The sequence below is a fragment of the Oncorhynchus nerka genome, linkage group LG18 (genome assembly GCF_034236695.1).
Source record: "Oncorhynchus nerka isolate Pitt River linkage group LG18, Oner_Uvic_2.0, whole genome shotgun sequence".
In the NCBI taxonomy this organism is placed as follows: domain Eukaryota; kingdom Metazoa; phylum Chordata; class Actinopteri; order Salmoniformes; family Salmonidae; genus Oncorhynchus; species Oncorhynchus nerka.
This window is the reverse complement of record NC_088413.1, coordinates 37,627,555-37,640,381: the sequence shown is the minus strand read 5'-3', so window position 1 is coordinate 37,640,381 and position 12,827 is coordinate 37,627,555. Positions and strand designations below refer to the sequence as shown.

General features: G+C 41.6%; 1 protein-coding gene across 1 annotated transcript in view; it reads left to right on the top strand.

Moving 5' to 3' along the window:
* LOC115145823 (transmembrane protein 131-like) overlaps nucleotides 1–12,827 on the top strand; it is a 96,567-nt gene that overhangs the window by 66,087 nt on the left and 17,653 nt on the right. The window contains 11 exon segments of the mRNA XM_029687370.2: nucleotides 1,451–1,509; nucleotides 1,630–1,735; nucleotides 6,603–6,708; nucleotides 6,941–7,085; nucleotides 7,442–7,615; nucleotides 9,594–9,663; nucleotides 9,782–9,899; nucleotides 10,107–10,176; nucleotides 10,443–10,552; nucleotides 10,945–10,959; nucleotides 10,961–11,012. Coding sequence (XP_029543230.2) covers nucleotides 1,451–1,509; nucleotides 1,630–1,735; nucleotides 6,603–6,708; nucleotides 6,941–7,085; nucleotides 7,442–7,615; nucleotides 9,594–9,663; nucleotides 9,782–9,899; nucleotides 10,107–10,176; nucleotides 10,443–10,552; nucleotides 10,945–10,959; nucleotides 10,961–11,012 — 1,025 coding nt within the window.

Below are 12,827 nucleotides of genomic sequence, written 5' to 3'. Positions count from 1 at the left end.
TTACATACACATGGCCATTAGCGCTCCTTAATCAGGACTAGACTATATTGTGTAGAATAGACTACATCTCCCTGCTCGAAGATCACAATCACACCAGGCATGTAGCCTATAGATTGATGGTAGATTAACATTGGTTTTGTCCCAAATGGCACCCAATTCCCTACATAGTCCACTACCTTTTACTAGGACCCTGGTCAAAAGTAGTGCACTATATAGGGAATTGGGTGACATTTGGGATGCAGATTTGTTTACAGTTTGGACATTAGATGTTCTTCTGTCCACTGACTCTACATCATAAACAACTAAGGGATGTTTCCTGGCTTTCTCCATTTACATTGTAATAGTAGACTTACACTAGGGTCTGTTTCCCAGACCCAGATTTTTTTATTTATTTTTTTATTTTACCTTTATTTAACCAGGCAAGTCAGTTAAGAACAAATTCTTATTTTCAATGACGGCCTAGGAACAGTGGGTTAACTGCCTGTTCAGGGACAGAACGACAGATTTGTACCTTGTCAGCTCGGGGGTTTGAACTTGCAATCTTTCAATTACTAGTCCAACACTCTAACCACTAGGCTACCCTGCCGCCCCAGATTAAGTGGCACTATGGCTGTAAAGTCAACCTTTTCATTTGTGAAAGAAAACATGCATTATTTGACATTAGATAGAACATTAGATAGAATATTTTATTTCTGTGAAACAGTGCTAAAACAGTGAACTTAGTGACCCCTAGTGAACGGGTTGGTCATGATGCGTGAACCGTAGCACAGGCACTGTTCATCCACAGTCTCACTTGCAGAGAAACCTGAGGTTGAAAGGAATTGCCAGAGCCAAGGAAATCAGCCCCGAAGTGTCAACTCAGCACTTTCATCCACCAAACTGCTGCAATGCTGCTGTAGGCTAGGGCACTCAGTTTTTATGATTGCAGTATATTTTAAATGTAATCACCTCCTTTCACTTAATGCTACTGTGCAGGTCATACCAAAGTAGCACCGCTTTTACCTAGTGAGTAACATTAGATCTAATTTTAAGTTAATTGTCACAGTCATCTGACCTTATATGAGGAGTTATATCAGTCATTTTTTGTCTTCTGTACAACTGATGGGATTGGCATGCATGAATGGGATAGATGGGGCATTTACCTTCTACCTTGAAATGGGCATCATAGAGCATCAGCATTACGCTCTTAGATTATGTGCATGGAATATAGTCACAGTACCTAAAAGGATGAGCTCTCAATCATGTCAAGTAGCCCTGAAGATTGCTTTGTTATTGACTGTCTGTCTAAAGGTGGATGTATCCATTTTATGTGCATAGTGACACCTACTGGCGGCAGAGAGAAGTGTAATTTTCAGTGTTTTGGTTGGGCAGCAATACAGTATTTATTCGATCCTGTCATTTATGTTGATAACATGTCATTAACCGATTGTGTTTTAATTGTATCCTACAGGGGAGTTAAACATTGGAATTTGTATGTTGAATTCAGGAGGAAAGAAACTTTATGTGAAGGTAAGTTTCTGTGCAAACTCATGCATAGTACTCAAATGGAGTCTATTTAATATGTCTTCAGTATTACCCATGCAGGAGTTTATATTGTATCTAACAGCAGTGTTGTTCTTTTTTTCTTAGGAAATGCAGTTGTTATCCAAAGTGGACAGCGCTCTGGAGTTCAGCCCAGTCCTGCTGAGAACATCAGCGACAAACTTCACACAAGTGGCTACTCTAGCCTGCAGAGGTACATTTACATGGCAAAGTAGAGGAATACTGGGTCTGTTTGCCATTGGTGGTAATAATGTTGATGTCTTAAAAGTAAAGGAACTTGCGAACTGCTCTTAATATGTCATCATCAAATTATTCCCAAGCACCTGCAACAACCAAACTCAGCTGCGCGAGATATTTTGCTAATGAGTTGATAGCATGTGTGTATATGTATATTTAAGCAATAAGGCCAAAGGAGTTGTAGTACAGTGCCTTCAGAAAGTATTCATAACCCTTGACTTATTCAAAATTTTGTTTCTACAGCCTGAATTCAAAATGGATTACTTATTTTTTCCCACACCCATCAATGCACAATACATCATAATGAAAAACTGAAAACATGTTTCTAGACAATTTTGAAAAGTTGTTGAAAATGAAATACAGAAATCTAATTTACATAAGTATGCACACCCGAGTCAATACTTTGTAGAAACACCTTTCACAGTGATTACAGCTGTGAGTCTTTCTGGATAAGTCTCTAAAAGGTTTCCACACCTGCCCATTATTCTTTTCAAAATTCTAGACCATTTTCAGATCTTGCCATAGATTTTCAAGTAGATTTAAGTCAAAACAGTAACTCAGACACTAAGGAACATTCACTGTCTTCTCCATTGTAGATGTTGCCTTGTGTTTTAGGTTATTATCCTGCTGAAAAGTGAATTAAGCTCCCATGGTTTGGTGGAAAGCAGACTGAACCAGGTTTTCCTCTAGGGTTTCGCCTGTGCTTGGCTCCCATTACATTTATTTTTTATCCTGAAAAACTCTCCAGTCTTTAGCGATTACAAGCATACCCATAACATGATGCAGCCAACACTATGCTTGAAGATCTGGAGTGTGATACACAGTACTACTGTATTGGATTTGCCCCAAACATAACACTTTGTATTCAGGACAAAAAACTGATTGCTTTGCCATATTGTTTTGCAGTATTACATTAGTGCCTTGTTGCAAACAGGATGCATGTTTGAATATTTGTATTCTTTACAGGCTTCCTTCTTTTCACTTTGTCAATTAGGTTAGTATTGTGGAGTAACTGCAATGTTGATCCTTCCTTAGTTTTCTCCTATTACAACCATTAAACTCTCTTTTAAAGTCACCATAGAGTACGAGTCATAATACCCATAAATGCCCATAATACCCCATTATGAATCATAATACCCATAAAACCTAGTGGTCAAACAAGGAAATGGTTCCAATCGTTTTTCCACCAAACATTTTTCCCATAGGGGTTTTTAGAAACACTTCAAATAAGGGCTGAGTTTCATGTAGGCCTACCCTGAGAGAGATTTACATGGTTATGAAAACATCTCACCAGGGTAAGCCTACATGAAACACAGCCCTTATTTTAAGTATTTCTAAAATCTCCTATGGGAAATATGAATGGCGGAAGAAACGATTGGAACCATTTCCCATATTGACCGCTAGGTTTTATTGGTGTTATGACACCTCCACTGTGCCGGAGTGGTTTCCTTTCTCTCCTGCAACTGAGTTAGGAAGGACGCCTGTATCTTTGTAGTGACTGGGTGTATTGATACACCATCCAAAGTGTAATGAATAATTTAGCCATGGTCAAAGGGATATTCAATGTCTGCTTAAAAATATATATATGTTTTACCCCTTTACCAATCTTCTTTGAGAGACATTGGAAAACATCCCTGGTCTTTGTGGTTGTATCTGTTTGAAATTTACTGCTCGACTGAGGGATAATTGTATGTGTGGGGTACAGAGATGAGGTAGTCATTCAAAAATCATGTTAAACTATTATTGCACACAGATTGAGTCCATGCAACTTTTTATGTGACTTGTTAAGCAAATATTTACTCCGGAACTTGATTTGGGCATGCCATAACAAAGGTATTGAATACTTATTGAGTCAAGACAATATAATGTTTTATTGATGTGTAAAAATGGCAAAAAACATAATTCCACTTTGACGTTATGGGGTATTGTGTGTTGGTCAGTGTCAACAAATCTCCATTTAATCCATTTTAAATTGTGGCTGTAATACAACAAAATGTGGAACAAGGTGAGGGGTGTGAATACTTTCTGAAGACACTGTCCTGTATATGGCCAAAATGCCATGGCTATAAGGGCTGTTCTTATGTACGACGCAACGTGGAGTGCCTGGACACAGCCCTTAGCAGTGGTATATTGGCCATGTACCACAAACCCAGAGGTGCCTTACTGCTATTATAAACTGGTTACTAACATAATTAGAACAGTAAACAAGTTATTTTGCATCACACAGGCAATCAGTATCCAAGACCAAAACTGTGTGTGTGTGTGTGTGTGTGTGTGTGTGTGTGTGTGTGTGTGTGTGTGTGTGTGTGTGTGTGTGTGTCTACAGTGCCTTCAGAAAGTATTCATACCCCTTGACTTATTCCACATTTTGTTGTTACAGCCTAAATTCAAAATGGATTAAATTGATTTTTCCCTTACCCATCTACACCAAATTTCCCATAATGAGAAAGTGAAAACAGGTTTTTAGAAATGTACAAAAAAAATAAAAAAGAATACTGAAAAATCTAATTTACATAAATGTTCACACAAATGTGCTATGACGCTCCAAATTGAGCTCAGGTGCATCCAATTTTATTTTATCATCCTTGAGATGTCACTTCAACATGATTGGAGCACCTGTGGCCAATTCAATTGTTTGGAAATGATTTAGAAAGAAACGCTCTTGTCTATATAAGATCTCACAGTTGACAGTAGTTTTGTATACCATATAGCTGTGTATTTGGAAATGGCCACAGAATGATTTTTCAATACCGTTAAATAGTTCTTTCAAGTTTTTTTTTTCATTTGAATTTTTTTATGTAAATACCTGCAGTCAACTTGTGCAATATGTTAGATCGCATTTTCCATTTCACCTGTCACAAGATCTTTTATTATGAAGCTTACCGATAGTCCTCAGTCACTCACTGTTGTGCAGCACGCGCCAGGTCATCTAGTTACAGTATGGAATTCAACAACTTAATGTTTGCCAGCTAGATATCATGTATAAAATGTTCGCTATGCACTCAATAGCATTTAGTTAGCATTCTCTATGGGATTTTACATGTACTTGTTAACATTGCTAACCTTTGGGTTTACAAATAGCCACCTTGTGTTCAGTGCCGGTATTACTGAATATCCAGGTATGGCACAAGGTTGGTATGACAATCTGGATATCACCCAAACCTAGTTGACAGTCTCGATGGTGCAGCTGATTTTGGTCCTCTATTGACGCTTTGCCTGAATGATGGTTCATCAGAGGGCATAGCGGGATTTCTTATAAGCTTCCAGGTTAGAATCCTGCTCCTTGAAAGCGCAAGCTCTAGTATTTAGCTCAGTGCGGATGTTACCTGTAATCCATGGCTTCCGTTTGGGGTATGTACATATAATCACTGTGGGGACGACATCATCGATGCACTTATTGATGAGGCCAATGACTGATGTGGTGTACTCCTCAATGCCATGAGAAGAATCCCAGAACATGTTCCAGTCTGTGCTAGCAAAACAGTCCTGTAGCTTAGCATCTGCTTCATCTGACCACTTTTTTTATTGATCTTGTCACTGGTCAGATTTGCCATGGAGGGCGAGGGAGAGCTTTGTATGCGTCTCTGTGTGTGGAGTAAAGGTAGTCCAGAGTATTTTTCCCTCTGGTTGCGCATTTAACAAGCTGATAGAAATTTGGTAAAACGGATCTAAGTTTCCCTGCGTTAAAGTTTCCCGGCTACTAAGAGCGCTGCCTCTGGGTGAGCTTTTTCTTGTTTGCTTATGGCGGAATACAGAATACAGCATTCAATGCTGTCTTAGTGCCAGCCTCAGTCTGTGGTGGTATGTAAAACAGCTACAGAAAAGGTAGATAGTGTGGTCTACAGCTTATCATGAGATACTCTACCTCAGGTGAGCAATAGTTCGAGACTTCCTTAGATATCGTGCACCAGCTGTTATTTACAAAAATACACAGTCCACCACCCCTTGTCTTACCAGATGCCGCTGTTCTATCCTGCCGGTACAGCGTATAACCAGTATGTTGATAGTGTTGTTGTTCAGCCACGACTCCGTGAAATGTAAGATTATACACTTTTGAATGTCCTGTTGGTAATGTAATCTTCTGCATAGTTCATCAATTTTATTCTCCAAAGATTGCACATTTGCTAGCAGAATATAAGGAAGTGAGGGTTTATTCAATCGCCAACAAATTCTCAGAAGGCAGCCCGCCCTCTGGCCCTTTTTCTCTGCCTCCTCTTCACGCAAATCACTGCGATCTGGGCCTGTTCCCGAGAAAGCAGTATATCATTTGCGTTGGGCTCGTCAGACTCGTTAAAGGGAAGAAAAGGATTCTGCCAGTTCGTGGTGAGTAATCTCAGTCCTAATGTCCAGAAGTTATTTTCGGTCATAAAAGACGATAGCAGCAAAATAAGTACAAAATAAGTTTTTAAAAATTAAAATAAAAAGTTACAAACAACGCAAATAAACAAACAAAAAACACGATCGGTTGGGAACACGTAGAATGTCAGCCTTCTTCTCCGGCTCCATTTTACATTTTGTTCGTGCGTATACGAAGTATTGACTCGTGGGTATGAATACTTATGTAAACGAGATTTCTGTATTTCATTTTCAGTACATTTGCAAAGATCTCTAAAAACAAACACATATTTAATACATTTTGGCTGTAACACTATGTAATAAGTCAAGAGGTATGAATACTTTCTGAAGGCACATGTTATATTTATGCCACTCTAGATATGTTGTTAGCTGCTATCACTATGAAAAATACAACTGTCCCGGAACGTAACTGCTATCTACTGAGAGGAACCTCCTCCTTTAAAATCCAATGTTATGACTGTGTTCAGCAGGGTCTCTGTCAGGTCAGGGTAGAAGATGCTCCAGTCATATTAGCCTACTGGTCCTGGGGAATCACACAGTGAACACTTTCCCTGGCTTCCACAGCACACACAGGTAAGACCATACAGATACTCTGCTCAAATGGAGATTTCAATTGTATTTTCTGCCCTCAAGGTGTGTTAGACGACTTTTATGTTCTGTTTTCAGTTTGTATTTACAAAGTATCAAATCCAGATAACAAAAAATCACTAGAAAATGTAGTGAATGTGTATCAACACAATTGAAGAGACAGAGTGCCTCTCACTCTTATAGGCCACATGTAAATGGTTGTCCCTCCTCTCTCTAGGGGGTTGGAGCTGTCTAATCTCTTCCAGGTGAGACAGAGGCAGAAAGGTGCAGACCACGTGGACCTGTGGCTGACCAACACCCTCCACTTCCCCCTCACCGTCCAGGATGCCATCCTCTCCCCGGAGTCCCAGGGCTTACTCAAGGTAGGGGGGTTGGTATTTTTCTGTAGTTGCGCTGAGCATCTCAGAAGATAGCTACATCATACAAATGTGGTTCCATGAATTCCGTTGAGATTGCAATGAAGTCGACCAGAAGGTCAACTCGATAGAAATGTCAAAGTTCAGCCCGAAAACTATGTGCAAAAGTAGTTTGCCTTGTTTTTAAAAAATACAGATTGGTACAGGCGCACAACTCGGCCTCTCAACATTTCACAGGCCTGGTTTCCCAGGTTGAAATCAGTCTCTAGTTAAAATATGAGAGAATGAGATCTGCGTAGTTACAGTTAAATATCCTGCTATCGGTATGTCCGTGCTGTGACCGTCTGTCCCCGTGTGTCAAGGTGGTCAACTTCAGTGGGGCAGTGTCAGTGCCCCAGGGTGGCTGCTGGCGGATCCTCTCCCTGCAGCTCCTCAACAGGAGCCTGCCCCTAAACCTACTCTCCACCCTCTCTCTGACCACTGGTTTGTGTCTCGCCCTGAAACTACCCCTCCACTTTCACTCCACCCTAGCCAAGGTAATACTACCAATGACGCCAGTCTGCATACACATTATGTACACTCCACACTGGCCAAGGTAACACTCCAAATGACTGTGCATACACACTCCTCCATACTCGATAGACCAGCATTTCTTAAGAAAGGAGTGCACGTTTTTGCCCTAGCACTGCATGCCTGATTCCATTAATCAAAAGATTGATGATGAGTTCATTCGTGTAATCAGGTAGTGCTAGGCCAAAAACAAAGATGTGCACCTCTTTGGGACTCCAGGACCAGGGCCATGCCCACAAAGAGTAAGATCTAGGATCAGTTTGGCCCTTTAGGTCATAATGAACAAGATTATATGGACAGATCCTAGATCAGCACTCATAACCACACTTTACACTATTACTGTACATTGTTCTGATCTCTATACTAATGTTTAACATCTGCTCACTCACACATTTGTTCTGATATAGTACAGTACAGTGTGTGTTTATATATATGTGTATACATACAGTGGGGCAAAAAAGTATTTAGTCAGCCACCAATTGTGCAAGTTCTCCCACTGTAATTTTCATCATAGGTACACTTCAACTATGACAGACAAAATGAGGAAAAAATTTCCAGAAAATCACATTGTAGGATTTATAATGAATTTATTTGCAAATGATGGTGGAAAATAAGTATTTGGTCAATAACAAAAGTTTATCTCAATACTTTGTTATATACCCTTTGTTGGCAATGACAGACGTGCTTCAATTCCATACAACACTCCTTCCGTGGCCTCCAACTGCTCTTAAACACTAGTAAAACCAAATGCATGCTTTTCAACTGTTCGCTGCCTGCACCCGCACTCCCGACTAGCATCACCACCCTGGATGGTTCCGACCTAGAATATGTGGACATCTATAAGTACCTAGGTGTCTGGCTAGACTGTAAACTCTCCTTCCAGACTCATATCAAACATCTCCAATCTAAAATCAAATCTAGAGTCGGCTTTCTATTCCGCAACAAAGCCTCCTTCACTCACGCCGCCAAACTTAGCCTAGTAAAACTGACTATCCTACCGATCCTCGACTTTGGCGATGTCATCTACAAAATAGCTTCCAATACTCTACTCAGCAAACTGGATGCAGTTTATCACAGTGCCATCCGTTTTGTTACTAAAGCACCTTATACCACCCACCACCGCGACCTGTATGCTCTAGTCGGCTGGCCCTCGCTACATATTCGTCGCCAGAAATGGTGGTGGCAGCATCATGCTGTGGGTATGTTTTTCAGCGGCAGGGACTGGGAGACTAGTCAGGATTGAGGGGAAGATGAACGGAACAAAGTACAGAGAGTTCCTTGATGAAAACCTGCTCCAGAGTGCTCAGGACCTCAGACTGGGGTGAAGTTTCACCTTCCAACAGGACAACGACCCTAAGCACACAGCCAAGACGACACAGGATAATCTTCGGGACAAGTCTCTAAATGTCCTTGAGTGGCCCAGCCAGAGCCCGGTCTTGAACCCGATCTAACATCTTTGACCTGAAAATAGCTGTGCAGGGACGCTTCTGCTTGTAGTGTCATACCCAAGAAAATTCAAGGCTGTAATCGCTGCCAAAGGTGCTTCAACAAAGTACTGAGTAAAGGGTCTGAATACTTATGTAAATGTGATATTTCATTATTAAAACAATTATACATTTGCAAAACTGTCTAAAAACCTGTTTTTCTTTGTTATTATGCAGTATTATGTGTAGTTTGAGGGGGGAAAAACAATTAAATACATTTTAGAATAAGGCTCCGTAACAAAATGTCAAAAAAGTCAAGGGGTCTTTCCAAAAGCTCTGTGTGTGTGTGTGTGTCTTGATAGATAGATACACTTTTATTAGAATACTCTTCCTGCACAACCACTCCAATCTGTAGAGGGAAACTCTCTCTTCAAGCTGACACAGTCAAACGACATTATATTGATATGACATTCTTCCAGCCAAAAATAACTGAGAGTGTGTTTGTGTGTTCCCTCTCCAGCAGGGTAATGTTGTGTTTGAAGCGGAGGGGGAGTATGCCCGACCATGTCCTCTCAGACTGTCAGAATCAGGTGAGACGTGCGCACTCGCTTGTGGCGTGCATGCATGAGTCATTGGTCTCTGCTGTGTTTGACTGATATGTGTGCGGGTGTGTGGTCCACTCAGGCTGTGTTGTATGGGTGTTTCCAGGTCGTGTCCAGTGGCAGCGCTCTCTCCTTCCAGACTCCTCCTCCTGGATGCTGGACAGCAGACTGGCCTCGGAGCTCTGCGCTCGCTGGCAAATCCGCAAAGACCAGCTGCCCTGCAGGTGAGACACACGATTGTTCACTTCACTCCTTTACTCTGTCTAGTCACTCCTACACATACACACACGTATTAGGGTGGGTGGGCCACACACATACACCATTTTTCACTTCACTCAGTATTATCTAAACACTCTAACACATATCACTTATAATGACGTTGGGCCACACACAACACACTTACAGTTCCTATTTTCTTCTGTTCGCTGAAGGTGGCCCAGACTACCAGCGGAGACCTCGTCCCCTCTAGACTTTGGTGCTGTCCCTGTCAATGAAAGCAAGGTAACCCAAACATGTTTTTATCACACAATAATAGTTGAATAGCTCTGTGGTACACAAAGTCAACAATTCACCTGCAGCAGTTTGAAGACTTCTGATATTTGTAATAAAATACAAAAAATGTAGCTCTACAATCTGCATTTTTAACATCAGTATGCTTTTCCATTACGCTGTCTGTGTAATGCAATGTCTTGTTATGTTATATGTCAGCTGTGAGCCATGGAAACCAAATGTCAATGCACAATACATATTTTGAACTTTTCCCCCAGGTTAAGCTGCTGACTCTGAAAAACCCCTCCTCCTCTGTGGTCTATGTGGAAATCAGAGCCCTCTCCCTGTACCCGGCCCCCCTGGAAGCCCTTGACCTCCTCACCAAATGGTACGAACCCAAGAACACCTTCCCTCACCATTAGTTTCACACGAGATGCATTCCCTTGGGTAGGTTTCAATAGTTTATTGTGGCTTCCTGTCCTCGTCTCCTTTCCTTCATCTGCACTGAAGTGAAATAACTGGACAATATTGCTTTCACCCATCCTACGCGTTTTGAGATCAGAAAGGAATGGAAAGTCATTTCAGACTATTATAACAAATTCCTTCGCTTTAGTTTCCCACTCCTTAAAGGGACAGTTCACACAAACATGAGTTGATTTTAGATAGAACTGCCCCTTTAACATTGCAGTTTCGTACCAGTTAGTTCTGAGCGTCCCTTGTAGGTGTTATTGATGAGGCGTCTCACTGTTTGGCCACTTACTCTCTCACCTGTTTCTCCAGGTTCAACATCAGCCCCCTCTGTCAATATCAGCACTACGGAGTTCACTCTGCTGCCTGCAGAGCACAAGGTAAGGATGCTGTGCATTCTGGGAAATGTAGTTTGTTGTCTGTTCTACTGTCTGACTATGGGACTTGGGCTGCTCTAATGTATTAGGTGTAGGGTAGGGATGGGGGGGGGGAATCAATACAGTTGAGTATAGAGATATTATTTTTGCTGATTTTATATATACATTTCTAGGTACTGTGGTTCTTCCTTTAAAAGTTGCATCATACTGCAGCACACCTGGCAGGCTGCTGCATAATTCTATGGCACTTTATTTAAGTTTCAGCCATTGTTGCCATTAATGCTAGTTAGCCCTAGTTTGACCACCATAGTACCCGCAAAACACCAGTCTCAACGTCAACAGTGAAGAGGTGACTCCGGGATGCTGGCTTTCTCGGCAGAGTTGCCAAGAAAAAGCTGTATCTCAGACTGGCCAATAAAAATAAAAGATTCGGATGGGCAAAAGAACAGACACTGGACAGAGGAACTCTGCCTAGAAGGCCAGCATCCCGGAGTCGCCTCTTCACTGTTGACGTTGAGACTGGTGTTATGCGGGTACAATTTAATGAAACTGCCAGATGAGGACTTGTGAGGCGTCTGTTTTTCAAACTAGACACTCTAATGTACTTGTCCTCTTGCTCAGTTGTGCACCGGGGCCTCTGGGTGCAACCGGTCAGCACCTTAGGGGTAAATGCCAGTTGGCTTTTTATAGTCAAGCATTCAGAGGTCAAGACAGCGTGTATGTGTGTGTGAGAGAGAGAGAATCGAAACCACGCGCAGTAACGTGGAATATAGCAATAAGAATGTCCGTTTAATATATATTTTTTCATTTAAACTTTATTTAACCAGGAAAATATGCAGATCACCTCCTATTACCCTTCTGAGAGTTTGAAGAATTGTGTGTGTTCCATTATTTGTGGCATTTAAAGCATATTGAAGAAAGAAGCAATAGGATTTGAAGCAATAACCTACCCGCATGTGGTCAACTATTTCAGCACCGTTTCGCACTGCTCTGAGACAAGCATGGGGGCTGATCTTGATAATTCAATGAGATTTTTAGTTTCACTGAATCTCCGTTTGGGTATTGGTTAGACTACAATTAGGGTGTGGGAATATTAGGATTATTTTGCTCTTAGTACTGTAGCCTACTACTGGTCACGTTGTACAGCACCATTTTTCCTAACGGAAACACTGAGGATTTAGTTTTTCTTGGAATAGAAACACCATAATATTAAGCAAATTAATTAAGCAAATTTCTTAAAATCAGTCTCATATACTATGTTATTACTTAAATTCTCTAGTACAGCCAAACTAGCATTAATGGCAACAATTGCTGATACTTAAAATAACGTGCCCTAGAATTCCAAGGTGTGCTGCAGTACGGCGCAACTTTTACAGGAAGAACCTCTGTAGGCATGGTGCCAGGTTTCCCCCAGATGTGATTCTTGGCATTCAGTTTCATCAGACCAGAGAAACTCCAAGTGAGCTATAATGTGCCTTTTCCTGAAGAGTGGCTTCCGTCTGGCCACTCTACCATAAAGGCCTGATTTGGTGGATTGCTGCAGGAGATGGTTGTCCTTCTGGAAGGTTCTCCCATCGCCACTGGAGCTCTTTCAGAGTGACCATCGGGCCCTTCTCCCCCAATTGCTCAGTTTGGCCGGGCGGCCAGCTCTAGGAAGGGTCTTGGTGGTTCCATACCTCCATTTAAGAATGATGGAGGCCACTGTGTTATTGGGGACTTTCAATGCTGCAGAAATGTTTTGATACCCTTCCCCAGACCTGTGCCTCAACGCAATCCTGTCTCGGAGCTCTACGGACAATTCCTTCAACCTCTGCTTGG